Source organism: Megalobrama amblycephala, linkage group LG4 (genome assembly GCF_018812025.1).
Source record: "Megalobrama amblycephala isolate DHTTF-2021 linkage group LG4, ASM1881202v1, whole genome shotgun sequence".
Taxonomy (NCBI): Eukaryota; Metazoa; Chordata; class Actinopteri; order Cypriniformes; family Xenocyprididae; genus Megalobrama; species Megalobrama amblycephala.
In genome coordinates this window covers 14,735,903-14,752,579 of record NC_063047.1, presented here as the reverse complement: position 1 = coordinate 14,752,579, position 16,677 = coordinate 14,735,903, and the positions used below count along the sequence as shown (strand labels likewise).

At 36.6% G+C, this 16,677-nt stretch overlaps 1 protein-coding gene across 3 annotated transcripts in view; it reads right to left on the bottom strand.

Annotated features, from left to right (window-relative positions):
- Positions 1-382: 382 nt before the first annotated feature.
- zzef1 (zinc finger, ZZ-type with EF hand domain 1) overlaps positions 383-16,677 on the bottom strand; it is a 55,412-nt gene continuing 39,117 nt past the window's right edge. For all 3 annotated transcript variants that reach the window (XM_048187797.1, XM_048187799.1, XM_048187798.1), the window contains 4 exons: positions 13,911-14,076; positions 12,313-12,463; positions 5,614-5,685; positions 383-2,685 (listed from right to left, as the gene is read on the bottom strand). In XM_048187797.1, coding sequence (XP_048043754.1) covers positions 2,605-2,685; positions 5,614-5,685; positions 12,313-12,463; positions 13,911-14,076 — 470 coding nt within the window. In that variant the 3' untranslated portion in view covers positions 383-2,604. The remainder of the gene's footprint in view (positions 2,686-5,613; positions 5,686-12,312; positions 12,464-13,910; positions 14,077-16,677) is intronic.

Genomic DNA, 16,677 nt, shown 5'->3' with positions numbered 1-16,677 from the left:
AGGAAAAACTTACAGTAGAAAAACAAAATGAAGTTAATTTTACAAATCAAAGTGGATAAACAGAATGTTCTTCAGTCAGCTCAGTGTATTGTTATTACCGTTAACGAAAATAAAAAAGTTTTCATTTAGTTTTAGTTAACTGAAATAAAAATAAAAACTAGCATAAATGGGAGAAAAAGAAACTAAAATACATTATAATCACTCCAAAATTAAGTAAAATAAAATACAATATTGCTAAAAATTTATGTATTTAATTAATGTTTTACGGTATATATTATAAAACTTAAATTTACAAAAGACGAATTGCTTAAACTAAACTAAATCATGCTCAAGATTTGACTTCTAAGTGACTTTATGTAAAAGAAGGAAACCTTTAGGCACATGAATTTGCATATCTTGCTTTTTTAATTAAAAACAAATGAGCAATCAACCCAAAGCAGTTTTTTTTTTTTTTTTTTTGCGTGACATAGCAAATCAATTCAAAAGGATCAAGTGTAAACTTACAACAATATAGTACATTGTTCTGAGTTTTCATTAACGGAGGGCTGACATGAAAAATTATTTTCATATCAATTATGGAATTGTCCATATTCACAACTATATACATTCATGTCAAATTCAAAGCAATTGAAGCCATGAACTGAGAAAAAAAAACAAAAAAGACATTCATAAAAATAAAATAGATAGAAAATGCTCCAATTAAACTATATAATTTTTTTTAAAAATATAGTTGGAGAAAGGACTTTTACAATGATATGAAGATTAAATTAAGATTGCTTCATTTTAAACATAGGCACATCGTTTGTTAATATCTGAGGCTTTATAGTGACAGGAAGTTTTCCTGGCAGACATTTTAAAACCCACCCGAACTGAGGCTGAACAGGGCCACCAAACGTAGCCAGTGCTCCATGCTAGTACGTATGTAAACAAAAACATTGACGACTAAAGGATCTGTGTCCGTCGTTGGAGCCCTACACTTTAACCTTCTTTTCTATTATAACACCACCACCACCACCACCACCAACAACCTCAATATAACAGCCTCCTTCCGGAAGATAAATAAGCATTTCTGTGCATTTGATGCTTCTTTTTCAAACAATGATTCTTTGGCATAAATAACTATCCATCTCAATCCCTTTCCAACTAAAATGAAATCAATCAGAAATAAAAATCACAGACCTGAATACCCCTGTCAAGAAAAAAAAAAAAAAAAAAAAAAAAAAAATCCTAAATGACTACTCCGATATTTTATAAAAAATAGAAACACTTGACTACAGGGCAAAAATCACAATTAATACAATAACTGTTTAAATAAACATTGATTAGAACTAAGAACCTGACCTGCAAAACAGCATCACTCTCTATTAGCCAATCAAATGCTTCACTCAAGATTCACCCTATAATGTCCCTGTAATAATAATAATATTTATATTTTTTAAAGCAGCCCAACTTCCATAACCGTATCCATGTCACCACAGTTAAAATACTGGCGAGACTTAATCGCTAGATTAGAAGGAAATGGATGAAGCTTCGATGGATGAAGTTATGCACCATATGATCATCCGCTAAACTCACAACTGTGTATCAATCAACAGATCAAACACTTAAGATCACCTCCAACTGCAGTAATATTACAAAACAGAACTATAAAACACCAACCGATATCCCCTAACAGTAACGGACATCATGACATTCAGTCCAGTGTTGCATGCAGCACAACATAAAGTGATATTTCTGTACATAGTGCTCTACATTTCCTGATGGTATGCTGCACTACCGAGTGAGTTTTTGAGAATCTAGGACGGGACAACGTAAGACACGAGCGCTGACATTCCGCTTACTAGGACATTTTATAGCTTTGTTAACTGGCCCACCATCAGTTGAAAGCTGCTCTCTTAAGGCCTTTTGTACTCAAATGGCACATCAAACTCTTTGTCGTTTTTTTTTTTTTACTCGCAAACATCAGCTAGTATTTGTCTAGAAGCATGTGGTTTTCAAGTGTAACTGCTAGTACTGAACAAACATCAGCTCATCAGGCTCCACTGAGGGTGAACAGAGACAAGGCCCTGTGGTTTTGGATAGATATCGATATATCGCGAGTCGTATATATATATATGTAGTCTCGGGCCACTTTGAAGGATGAGACTGCGCCGGGAGCTTCGTATTTTTAGGCGACGTGTCCAGGGAGAGCGTGTGAGGCAGGGAAAGGTGACCTGCTTTCACTTTGATCGATTGTCTTGCCCACGGTGGCTTTTACGAAAAAGAAAATGAAGGAGAGAAGAGAGAAACACGTGTTTATGGGTGAGAAACAAATTTGGCACAGCCCACTAAACTCTCATGGTTAAAGCAGAAGTAAAACAGACGAGGCGAGCCCAAAAAACAAAATATCCTTCGCCCATCATTTCAAAAGGAAACTTTTATGATTACGAAGAGACACGAAACATCAATGTGCCCCTCACTTCATGATTTAACAGCGAAGGGGTGGGTTTTTCTGGAAGACGTATGTGGCCCGTTCGCGCCGCAGCCGTCGAGCGCAGAAGGCCGTACCCATGGGGCTCTGGCAAGCTTCCCTTCTCTCATCTCCATCTCTCTTTCATCCCTCCTTCATGGGGACAGGTTGAGCAGCTTAGTGGATTTATTTGGGTAATTAATGGCCAGGCTGATGGCTGCGATGTTCTTCAGCGCCTGTGCAATAAAACAGAACAATATAAAGAAAAGTGAGTACAGGAGGAGAAAAGAAAAAGTGGGGGGCAACAAAGGCAGAAAACATCAGAGAGAACGAGAGGGAGGGAGAGAAAGAGAATAAAACCATTAAGCAAAACATTGTGGGTAATTTATCAAACCGTTTCACACACCTGTGGCCCTCAGAGCAGCAAAAACACCCACACACAAACATACAATTATCACACTTCAAATATGCCACTGCTCAACCCAATTAAAACTTTTTTGGCACAAAAACACTATTTGCTTAACAACATAAAACCACTTGTTTGGCTGTCATGAATATTACAAGCGTGTTCCATTGAAGCTAAAAAGGTGCAAGGGAGAAGATAAATACAGAGCATTAATCCCGTCCTACACATCACAATGCGGTCCTTTAGCCGCCCCTGTGGCGGAGATGAGCCTGCGCCACACCCAACACGATAATGGGGTTAATGACTAAAAGCAACAGAGTTGCCCCCAGCCCACACGCAAACACACTCTTGCACACATGTATATGGATGATGGAAACACATACGCCTCGTGTGAGAATCGACAAAGGTGTTTTTATCAATATCCTTTCTGATGTTCAGCTGTTTTAGCATAATGTTTGGTTAGAGCCATCATGTGATGAGGAGCGCAAATATTTATTTCACCAAAGGCAATTTTGTCACTATTTGTCGCCATTATCTATCTACAGTATGTGAACAAAGGTCGTAAACTCTTACTTTCAGAGAACTCAAATTTAGACAAGTATTTTCTCAAATTGCATTTATGAACCTGTACTCAAACGAATGTTACTGCAACAGAAGCAGCATAAATGATCACAATGATGTGATCTCTACTGTATAGTAATAATAAAACACACTTTCATTAATTTTTCATCAAGTATCCATTCCGTACAATGGCTGTCAGTCATCAAGTTGTGCTAATAAAACAAGCTTTACACATCATTAGACATTAAAGGATCATTATTCCTTATCAACATATGGTGGGACATTTAATGCAGCCATCCATCAGAGCCATTTGAAAAACATTCACCTTTACACTGTGCTGTGGTTTCCTGTCCTTCCTGTGAATTAGCAGCTTTATGGCACACGTTAATGCACTAGGTTCTGCCACATCTTACTTTAAGCAGTGAACCAATGCAACTGAAAACACAATGTGGCTCCTGTTATACTGTAGATGTACTCATGTGAAGATGGGTGCATCAGTTTTGTCTTCATCAACTGCACAACCCTGACTAACTCACTGTATATTGTATAACAAGCTCTGTTATCTTTCTCTTATTATATGTCAAATTATTCATTGGTATATAGTGTATATATTGATTAAAAATATTACAGAATTACATGATATGCTAATTAATACAATTGGCCAATCTATGGTACTCGCGCTACTCACATAAAGTTTTTGTTTAAATAATTAAATGTACTGAATTAACAAGTTAAATTGACGGTCCATATTTATTTACAAGGCAAGACCATCTTAATGTTACAAATGTGGAGTTTATGGCATATGTTCACTGGACATTAGGGCTGGGTAAAAAATATATATTTCTCGATTTTAATCGATTTTCATTTTTACGAACTGATATCGATTCTTAAATTCCAAGAAACTATTAGTCTATCCTGTTTTCAGTTGATGAATAAATGGAACATTGTAGGGCACCTTCCATCCAATAAATAAGATTTGTGCTTTGTTACTTTTGATAGGAAACAAAGTCTCAGTTTTCAAATTCTGTCCATTTTATTATGAAGTTAGAAAAAAGTTTGGCGCTCTTTAATGTGGCGTGACAGAATCGCTGTAGCGTCTCAGATCAAGACAAACTGATCATCTCCTCCGCTTAAAAACAAGTTACACAGTGCGAAATAAACATGAATGAACACCCAAAGGTGCATTAAAAGATACAGTACAACTTACCTAAATCTGTATCATGTCTCATGTAATCATTCAATAAGTGTTTCAACCGCAGAAAAACGTCAATAAAACATTGTCATGTAACGTCACATTTCCCTCAGAAAAAACATGTTCAGTGACCATAAACTCCATATTAGCCAGCTAGAAAAATAAAAAATAAAAAAAGACTTTGAATGAACTCTAGAGAGGAGCATTTTGCTAAATACATGCGACATATTACATATTTTATCATTTTTAATATTCTTCAATATTTAATGCATGTTTGAATAAATCCGTCAAGTTTTTTATGACAGCCACCATTTAAATGTTTATATATAAAAAAAAACGGATTGGAGTATAAATATAATTATGTAATTGTAAAGTTAACTTTATTGTTATAAAAACTTCCTTGAGTGTAATTTAAGTGTTTGTATACAAAACAGTTCATTTTTAACCTTTAATATTCTAGTAATGTAGTACCACTTGACTTCCATGTATAGTTTACATGCATTAATTGAGAGATTTTTTTCCTTAAGAAAATTTGCCATGTACTGTACCTGATATGCATGAAAAATAATCGACTCGGAATTGCAAGTTTGTGAATCGAAATGGAATCGAATATTGAAATTTGTGTCAATACCCAGCCCTACCACACATGCTGTTCATAAAGCCTTGTCTGAACTAGGAAAAAAGGATTTTCAATATTTTAGTATTTTTATTATCTGGGAACAGCTTACAAACTCTCCTCAAGCTTCTAAATCCAATTACACTGAATGAGTTTAAACCATTGTTATGTAGGTATTTCAATGGCAATCTGAATCACTGATGATTTCCATCCTACCTGACCTTTTTTTTATTTTTTATTATTGTAATTATATATTTCAGCTAGTGCTTTTATGTTGTCTGCTCTTGATTTAAATATCAGTGGGGACTAACCTGTTAAAATAAAAAATATAAAATAAAATATATATAAAAAAAAATCTATAAACACAATAGGGAGTGTGGTTGTCTTACCTGTGCAGTGCGCACTACCAGCTGTTCATTGGTGGTGAGAGCAAGAAGGTACTCTTGCAGAACATCCTGCTCCTGATGGACAAATGAAAAGACACAGACCAGCTTCAGTATTCACCCACAATATAAATATGACATATCTGATATAGAAAACGAGCTGTAAAAATTGCTGAATTTATTCTATAGCACTTGCCAGGAGAGCAATCTGATGAGAAGCCAGTTCAATTCAAGGCCAGTTAGACTATACTGTTATTCACCATAGACTGGCCCACATGAGCTGTTAATCTGGGGTTTGGAACAGCACCATGCTGTTGATGACATGACTCTGAATCAAACCAGACACCATCTAAATCAGCCATGCCTCTGCTATCTAATTTCCTGAGGTAGGAGTATTTGCTCTCTTCCAGGTATTTCACATTGATCAAAGTCTAGATCCTATTTTTGTGTTATGCATAATCTCCAGGGAACTTTTGAGGAAGCATGGTGGAACCTAGGAACTGTAAAGCCCATTTAAACATGTTATGTAAAGTAGGCATAGCAATACAGTAAAGTAGACTCACACGTGTTTGTTAAAGGAACACACCACTATTTTTGAAAACAGGCTCATTTTACAGCTCCCCTACAGTTAAACCGTTGAGTTTTACCGTTTTCGAATCCATTCACCCAAACTGGCGGTAGCACTTTTAGCTGCAGCTTAGCATAGTTCATTGAATCTGATTAGACCGTTAGCATCTCGCTCAAAAATGACCAAATAGTTTCGATATTTTTCCTGTTTAAAACTTGACTCTTCTGTAGTTACGTCGTGAACTAAGACCAACGAAAAATGAAAAGTTGTGATTTTCTAGGCCGATATGGCTAGGGACTATACTCTCATTTCCGGCGTAATAATCAAGGACTTTTGCTGCCGTACCATGGGTGCAGCAGGCGCAATGATATTACGCAGCGCCTGAAAACTAGGTAACTTCCAACGTGACCGGCACTAAGTTTGTGTATATACCTATATCTTCTGAATTGTCTCTCACAAATGTCTCCATGGTTGCAAGGCACGCTCCCTGTGCAAACAGGTGGTCATGTTGGTTATGTTGACGGAAGTTAGCCTATTTTCAAGCACTGCGTCATATAATTGTGCCTGCTGCTCCCATGGTACGGCAGCAAAGTTGGAAAAGCCTATTTTCAATATTGAACAACTGAACAAAGGAAGATATTTGGAAGAATGTTTGTAACCAAGCAGATCTTGCCCCCCATTGACCATAGTACTTATTTTTCCTACAATGGTAGTAAATCGGGGGCCAGATCTGCTTGGTTACAAACATTCTTCCAAATATCTTCCTTTAAGTACAGCAGAACAAACAAATTCATACAGGTTTGTAACAACTTGGGGGTGAGTAAATGATGACAGAATTTTCATTTTTGGGTGAACTATCCCTTTAAAAAAGTAAGAAGTCAGTTCACATCAAGGTAAACTTTGTATTATGACAATACGTATAAACACAGCACACAACGAGGTTGATAAGGATAATGATTGTTAAAATGTGTTCATGAACTCAAGATGGCACGCTAGGCTAGAAATGAGAATGCTAATAACAAATGGGAAACTGAACAAGTACAGCACAAAAAGGTGCTGAAGACCGAAGTAATGGCTGCTGAAAATTCAGCTTTGCCATCACAGAAATAAATTACATTTTAAAATATATGCTTGAATTTTTAAAAAGAATAGGATCTTGCACACTTTTCAATTCACATGATTCCAAGTAGGGCTGAAACGATTAGTCGACATTATCGACAACGTCGACAATAAAAAATTGTCGACAAATATTTTTGTTGTCGAATAGTCTCTTGATCTCATACGACCTATTTGAAGGGCCTGCAATAACGCGGTGTAACCAGTGGGGCGCTGTAGCGCAATACTGTAATGCAGCCCTCCGGGATCCAATCCAATAAAAGAAGTCAGCGCTTTGGAGAGCATAGTGCAAACGAAGTCGAACCCGTGAAATGTGGGAGATTAACATAGCATAAACATAACAAACATAACGTTTAGCATAACTACAGAATACTGTCATGCAGGGCCACCAACTCTCATTCAAACTCACTGTTCTCACGCCACACGTTCATTTTCTCACACAGTGAAAGATGCATCGCAGAGCAAAGAGGACACAGACAACGGCAACGCACCGACAGATCAGGTTACTTTTGATATAAAACTAAGTCTAAGCTTTTAAATTCAGTCAATATTACTACGGGATTCAAACAATACTTGTGGTGGTGACTCTGTTTAACGTTGTGTGGCAGATCGCTGTAACACCTCGGTTCAAGCGGCATGTGAACCTATTCCTCTCTATTACAGCGCGAAATAAACATGAATGAACATCAAAAAGTACTTACTTAACTTACTGAAATGAATCCATCTCTATTGTAATCACTTAATCGGAGTTTTAACCGCAGAAAGAAGTCAATAAAACTTGCAAACAAATATATCACACAAAATGTAACATTTACCTCAGGAAAGCCATTCAATGACCATAAACTCGATAGTTTGTGTGTGTGTGTGTGTGTATATAATATATATATATATATATATATATATATATATATATATATATATATACACACACACACACACACACACACACATATATATATATATATATGATATGTAATATGTGTATGTATGTATGTTGTTTCATTTTTCACAAAAACCCCCACATAATTACATTATATTTATATATTTATAGTATATTGGTCTATTCAGTTGGCTTAAAAATGATTAAAAATACACTTTTAAAAGCTGAAGTGATTTCCTTGTTTTATTTACTAGTTAAAGTACAGTATAACTCAATATTTTAACTAATTGCTAAAGTAGAATAATCGAACAAAGCCTACTGATTAATCAGTGCAATAATCGATGATTAGTCGATTAATCGTTCTAATAATCGACAGATTAATCGATTATCAAAATAATCGTTTGTTGCAGCCCTAATTCCAAGATACAATAAAGCCCTTCCAAAAAGGGAAAAAGGGAAACTCAATACTTGAACTCAACTAGAATTGCTGATTTTTAAATGAACTGAGCACTTATTTTTTGCACTTGTAATAAAAAGAAGATTGCTAGTATCTCAGCGTGTAATCCTTTTTTGGATATGCAGCAAATTAATTTCAAGTAAGAGGTTTTTTTTTTTTTTTTTTTTTTACTCTACTTTTGGAAGGGTCTTATTTAAAAAAAAAAAAAAAAAAAAAGATTAAAAAAAAGATTTATTTTAAAATTGTAATAACATTTCACAATATTATTTTTTCATATCTCTCTATTCAATAAGCATGCTGGAAGAATGTAACAAAATAAAAATAAAACATTACTTAAGTAAATAAATTGCTTTTCGACATAAAAATATTTTAAAAACTAAAATATATCCATTTCAAACAACACCCTTACTGAGAGCTCTGCGTTGATGACTTTAGTGGGAGGAGTTATGAATGGAGTGCCATCAATGCTTTGGGTTAACAGAAGCCGTTCAGATCGCACTCCACTTCTACACCCAAACGAACAGCATCTAGACATCTAAGCATTTCTCAACAGAACTCTATGTAGACTGTGGAGAGGCTGCAGCTTTTGTCATGTCAGAACACATTCGAAACCACTTCCTCTGTGAAAGAGGGGTTTTTGTCATCCCGCAGAAATGAGTCTTACTACACTTACAGGAGAGGAAGACAGAGCAAGTCTGAATGCCTTATCTGTTTTTTTCTTCTTTCCGTCTCATTTCCGACTCAAACGGTGCATCAGCTGAGTATTCGCATGCTGAAACACTCTTGCAAATACAATCTCCCATCAGTTCAGTGTTCTAATCCCATTTTTTAGCATTGCCTTACTGAAAATAAACAATAGATCAGTTATAATCATCTCGCTGCTGAGAGGTTTGAACTCTTTATGGTCAGTTCTGAGAAGTGCAGCGGTTGTGGGAGAGATTAAGGCTCTTCATAATGAGGCCAAACAGTGTTGAGTGTCTACTGGTGTAACCACTCAACACTCACTTCATCCATTTGCCTGTCAGTCCTCAACACTAATGCTCACTGAAACATTTTTCATTCAAACACACACACACACAAAAACAAACCACTTCATATTCGTGTCCAACTTGGCTGTTAAAGGATTATGTCTCAGTGATGAAAGAGCATTGTCAAAAAACTTTCCTCCCATTCACAGGCTCAAAGAAAGAGAGCCATTCACTCAGGCACGGTAGAGGTTTTACATGACGTGGCTGTTTATATCTATAAATATCGTGTACCGCATATTTTCATAATGTTTGTGTGTCTCTCTGAACTGTGTGCGTGTGACAATACTGCATTCTTGAAGAACATTTTGGCTTACTTTGAATACAAGGAGGTGTCATAGTGCCCCCTAGTGCCCGCTTTTGTCTCTACCATGTGTATAATTGTTTCCTTGCATAATATAACAAAAATATCAAAACAAGTTGATTTTATTTTTAAGAATTATAGCAAAACACTTGCTAAGTCAAACATTTCCCCATTGCAATCCAAAATATAAAACAGGTATGTTTAGAATTAAGTGTTTGGACACTTTGTGGTTGTCAACCTTTAGCCTAACATAGTAGTTACACTATTGAGCTGAGGATCCTCCATCGGTAAACAGGACATGCGTTACGAACAGCCATAATGACGGTTTATCAAGTCTTGCAGACTCGCATGCAAAACATGTGGTCATTAAGGCTAATGGCAGGCTTGTACAGCATACAAATGCTGTAACTCTGGGATCGAGACACATAAGCACTCAATAGACAGTTGCGCAGGTGGATGTGAGAGAAACAGTAAATCATACGGGTATGAGTTGAAGACTCATTTTAGTGCAGCTCCCCTTACAGACACTCTCAGACCCTGGCATGATTCAGACCAAATAAAATCTGACATTAAACATGACAATAAAAACCTTATGCTCTCCAGTCCAGTTTTTCACATATCATCACAGAACTATTTCCTTATGACAGCACAAAACAATTACTTGTACGTCACCTGGACGCCTCCCAGAATTCGATATAAATGTTCCATAAAAAGCAACTGTCAGGACAGTCATTGCCAGGATAAATAACTTAACTGGGCATCTAGAATTTTTGGAAGGGGACACATTTGTCACTGTTTTATCATCACTGTCTGAAGAACAAGTCACGTCTGTTACACATGTATAACCCTAAACTCATGCCAAAATAAATGATGAAATAAAGATTAAGAATCAAAGATGCAGACAAATGATGCATCTTAAATGAAACTATACAAAAATATTACTGATGTTATCATCTGATATCAACTGTTTTCTGTTTTTAATATATAGTAAAATGTAATTTATTCCTGTGATGGCAAAGCTGAATTTTCAGCATCATTACTCCAGTCTTCAGTGTCACATGATCCTTCAGAAATCAGTCTAATATGCTGATTTGCGGCTCAAAAAAAACCATTTATTATTATTATCAATGTTGAAAACAGTTGTGCTTCTTAATATTTTTTTGGAAGCCGTGATACTTTTTTCAGGATTCTTTGATGAATAGAAAATTCAAACAAACAGTATTTATTTGTAACAGAAATAACATTATACGTGTATTTGCTGTCACTTTTGAATAAAAGTATTAAAGGATTAGTCCACTTTTAAATACACTTTTCCTGATAAATTTACTCACCCCATGTCATCCAAGATGTTCATGTCTTTCTTTCGTCAGTCGAAAAGAAATGAAGGTTTTTGAGGAAAACATTCCAGGATTTTTCTCCTTACAGTGGATTTCAATGGCTACCAACAGATTGAAGTTCAAAATTACAGTTTCAGTGCAGCTTCAAGGGCTTTAAACGATACCAGATGAGTAATAAGGGTCTTATCTAGCGAATCGATCGGTCATTTTCGAAAAAAATACAACCGTTTATGCTTTATAAACAAAATATCGCATTGAACGTACTTTCCGCTTCCGCATTCTTCATAACGCTTACGCTGAATGTTCTACGCCATCCCTATTCTACTTACAGAACGAACGCGGCGCCAGTTTTGTTTTTTTCCGTAACTTGAATAGGGATGGCGTAGGACATTCAGCGTAAGCGTTATGAAGAATGCGGAAGCAGAAAGTACGTTCAATGCGATATTTTGTTTATAAAGCATAAACGCTTGTATTTTTTTCGAAAATGACAGATCGATTTGCTAAATAAGACCCTTATTACTCATCTGGTATTGTTTAAAGCCCTTGAAGCTGCACTGAAACTGTAATTTTGACCTTCAACCTGTTGGTAGCCATTGAAATCCACTGTAAGGAGAATAATCCTGGAATGTTTTCCTCAAAAACCTCATTTTTCCTCATTTCCTCATTTCTTTTCGACTGACGAAAGAAAGACATGAACATCTTGGATGACATGGGGGGTGAGTAAATTTATCAGGAAAAGTGTATTTAAAAGTGGACTAATCCTTTAACTTCAATCTCACAAACATCAAACTTTTGAAAGGCAGTGTAAATAATTATAATAGTGTAAAAAATGTTACTAATTTGTTGGTAACAGCACACATGAAGGAATGTTCATTATGGTGTAAACCAGTCCTTTAAACAGCTGATCAGCGCTAATCAAAAAGATCTGTAGCTGAGGTAAACGTTTGAGATGGATTGCATTCTCATTAATGTTTTTAGAACAGCTGCTTGAGAAAAGAGGAAGAAGATGGTCACTCACCATGGCCTTTGCTTCAGCGATGAAAAAGAGCTCGGTGAGAGCGCGATGGAGAGGAAGGAGGACCGTGATGCTGGTGGGGTCCTGACTCAAACCACTTTCCATAGTAGTGAAGAGCTGCCACAGTGGCCGCAGAAGTGTAAGGTCACAACCCCTGTGTTAAAACACAACAATCAAAACGTGAAGTCATTACACTCTAAGGCCCTGTTTAGACTTGTTATTTAAGATGCGTTTTGTTCGATCGGATCAAAAGCAGACGAGGGAGACACATTACCGTTTACACCTGGTGTTTTAATCCGTCTCTTTTGTCCACTTTTGACTACTTCTGTTCTGATTTCTTCGAGGGGAGCGTCTATGGGCTTTTTCAGATCTTTCGAGGCAATGGACGAAATAAGCTCACTCAATTTACATACGAATGCGACCGAGGACAACGGAAAACGCACTGAGAGCAGAAGAAGTTTTCATTTCTGCTCTGACAGATGCAAGACCACGCCAACTCTGTGAGTGCATGTTAGAAATCAGGAATGGTGAGAGAACATTGTGCTTGGTACATTTTTCGCCTTCAAACCAAACTTGGGTCTTCAGTCGATTTTCAAGTTTAAATCCCATCTGGCTAGTGCGCTTCTCATAATTTCCATCAGTAGGCGGAGAGTAGGCAGTCTTTTGTGGTTGTTTGAACACATTGAGCGTTTACACTATGAAAGCAATCCGGTCGAATGAGTTTTCGACTACCTCTGGAAGTGGTCGAAAGTAGACAAGCTCAAAATGTTTTAGACCTCGTTTACACCTGTATTTAGCGTCATCCAGTTGTGATACGATCAACAAAAACATTTCTTAATATACCAGGTGTAACCAGGGCCTAAACTAACTTGGCTTCATCATTACTCATATTTGAACTATGTGGCCATCTCATTTGCCCAATTATTGTTCCCCTTGTAGCAAGCATGTGGTCATTTGCATGGGCTATTCCTCAACCTTGCTAACTTATCTGACACCACAGGTCCATGTCTCTATTTCTCTCATAAACTGTCTCTCTGCTGATGATGATGATGTAACTGTGTCCAAACACCATGGAAATTATGCAAATCAACCTGACATGTGACCTTGTTGCCATGGGAACAATGAAGGCAGAAAGCCACTGTCAGATACGTTATGCAAAAGCTGTGTAAATCTGGATGCTCACCAAAACAAAACACAAGAATGAGCTGATGTTAATATAAACCACTCAAGAAGTGGTTTTGAGGAAAACCGCCAATAAGATTATATACAATATGTGTGTGCTTAAAAAAGTCGGCCACTCGATTAAATTTTCACAAGCATTTCTGAACTCGTTGCTTTTCAGAAACAGGAAAAAAGTTGCAGTGCGAGAGGAAGATAAGCTCACTTGAGGGTTGGTAAACTGGGCCAAGTTGGACCTGCCATCCACAGAGTGCAGAACTGACCTGACAGAACCAGGTTCTTAAAGGAAGTTGCTGCCTCATCTCTTCTGAGTACTGGGACGACTATAAAGCATTGCAGGATGATGTGGCTGCCTTTTGTTAGGTTTAATAAATGCTGTCAGCTTTTAAAAAGACCTATCAGAAAGGTAAGAAGGGACACACCATTGAGACGGACACTGCAGGAGCCGCAGCAGCAGGTGAATGGCTTTCAGCCTCTGGTTTCCTGTTTGCCGACAAGCCACGCCCACCTGCCACTCCCAGATGTCAGCCAGCGGGAGGTGAGTGAGGGCTTGTTCATCCGCCAGCATCTGCTTCAGGATCTCAAAACCTGTTCAGATTCAAAAACATAAATGTAACTTATTAGTTAACTAAAGTTCCTATTATGCTTATTAACAATTTCATCACTGAGTATATGTCTACTACAATATGTCAATTAATGTAAAAAAAAAAAAAAACACTTTTTTCCCTTATAATTTACGTTGTTGCAGCACCTGTTTTAACCCAGTGTCTCAACGCTCTGTTTTAGTTTCAGTCTCTTTAAAACCCACCTTCTGAAAAACACAGTCTGCTCTGATTGGTCAGCCGGCCCAAGTCTGTCATGATTGGTCGGTAAACACTACTGTAACTATGCTAACTATGACCTCAGTTTGACAACACACTACTAACGCAACTCAATCAGGTGTCATCCCTTTTTTTGTGTATGCCTTTGGCAGGAACTATTTAAATGAGGAATATTGGGACATGTACGTTCCCTGAGGAAAACTCAAGACTACAATCGCGGCTTTTCAGCGAGTTCATAAAAACAGTGCTCGGCAGTGTTGGGGGTGACGCATTACAAGTAACGCGAGTTACGTAATCAGATTACTTTTTTTCAAGTAACTAGTAATGCATTTCTTTTTAAATTTACAACAAAATATCTGAGTTACTTTTTCAAATAAGTAATGCAAGTTACTTTGTTTTCCCATTTATTGACTGACACCTCTCCTGCCCCCATGTTGAGTGAAATCGTGTGCGCAGTGCGGTTTTTCTAGACTAGTTCTAGACTAAATGCGAGCATACATTTAATCATTTACTTCTTCTCCAGCATCCTTTTATTCTGTATTCCAGAATAGAAGCACAGCTGAAATGTTTGTTTGTTTGAACTGTGCCCTCTACTGTACAGGTGTGAATTTGCATTTCCTTCAGCCTGAGGCTTACTCAATTTACAGTTGGTGTTTTACAGTTTTACATTTGCCAAAAATAGAACTTTTTGTTGTTATAAGTACAAACAAACAGCCCAGCCCAGATGAGAACAAGTAATGTAACGCAGTTTTTGTTTTTTCCACAAAAAGTAACTAAGTAATGCAATTAGTTACTTTTTTAGGTAATAACACAATATTGTAATGCATTACTTTTAAAAGTAACTTTCCCCTTTCCGCTTTGTAACTTTGCAGTCCTTTTTATACTCAAACAGCAACATTACATACTAAAGTACAATAAGACCAGTTTAACTTGCAAATCGAAAAGAATATAAATTCACACGTGGGGCTGTTTTCTTTCTCTTGTTTACCCTCTTAAGCCTCATCTGTGAAAAAAAAAACAATGAGTTGGCAGACCTCATAAATGAGGCGCTGCTTCCATGGCTGAGAAACCCATTTGATATTCCATTATAGAATAATAACATCAGAAACAGAGCACAAGGTGCACAAGTCTATTAATTCTTTGATTAAAGGTGGATAAGGCTCAGGAGAAGAGTTCAATGTGACTCGTGACCCACTACTGACAGTCATGATCAATCATATGCTTAGAAGTTTACATAATAAGAGCCAGTTTACACAGAGTTCGTTTAAGTATTCCAGTGAGCTTGAACATTGTTTACCTAAGCAAACATGCTCTATATGGGTATTTGACTGTTGTGCCTACGTTCTAAAATGTCTGTGTTGAGGATGAGAATTCTGTAATGGATAAACTTAACTGTAGGGATGCACAATATATTGGCACAGTATCAGTTGATATCCGTTCTATAATTTATCAACATAAGTAGATATTGGACATTGAAGTGTTCATGCTCATTTTGCATATTTTTAATTCTTTAAAACACTAATAATTTAGCACCAATAAATGCAATCTTACAGTATTATTTTAGTATTATAGTATTTATAAATATTTGGAGTTAGCTTTTATTTTTAGATATTCTTTTTGACTCTAGTTTTAATTTTAGTTTAATTTAATTTAATGTGCTTTTATCAATTTTATTAGTTTTTGTTTTGATTTAATATTTCAATTTAGATGTATTTTTATTTCAGTTAACTGTTTATTTCAGTTTTTTTTTGTTTTAGTTTTCTATACTGTACAATATAAATCTCAACAAGCCTAAATTCAGTATTTAAATGACTGATTTTAGTTTTTAGTGTTTTATTTTGAATTTATTTAGACAAATATTCAGATATAATTCAATCATCATGGTTTCACAGTCAGCGTTTGTGATATGTCGCTTTGCGTTTTCCGTTCAGCATGAGAAGTAGCTCATTGGTCACTGCCAAAAGCATAAGAGTCCACCCTACTGACTGCCTTAATTCATTTTAAATGTGCTAGTTATGATCGGAGGGTCGGCAGGGCCATTGACTCAGCAGGAAGTTGAGTTTCTGGGGCTGTTAAAGCTCCCACACGCTGAGAGACACGGCCGCGCACACCGACCCCCTCTGATTTTTAGACTGCTGTGTAAATGAGGCTTACAACTGAAAATCAGCTAGTGATACACCAACATTACATCCCTAAAAGACTGAAAGAATTCGAGTACCACGTGAAATGATTCATTCAGTGCTTAACATGGCGTATACAGGAAGATATATCTAGCTGCAGAAGCGCAGTGCAAGCAGTTTCAGAACAGCAGTGCCAGACCCACAGCCACAAATACTTTTAACTTTTTCATTTTGAAAATATATTAATA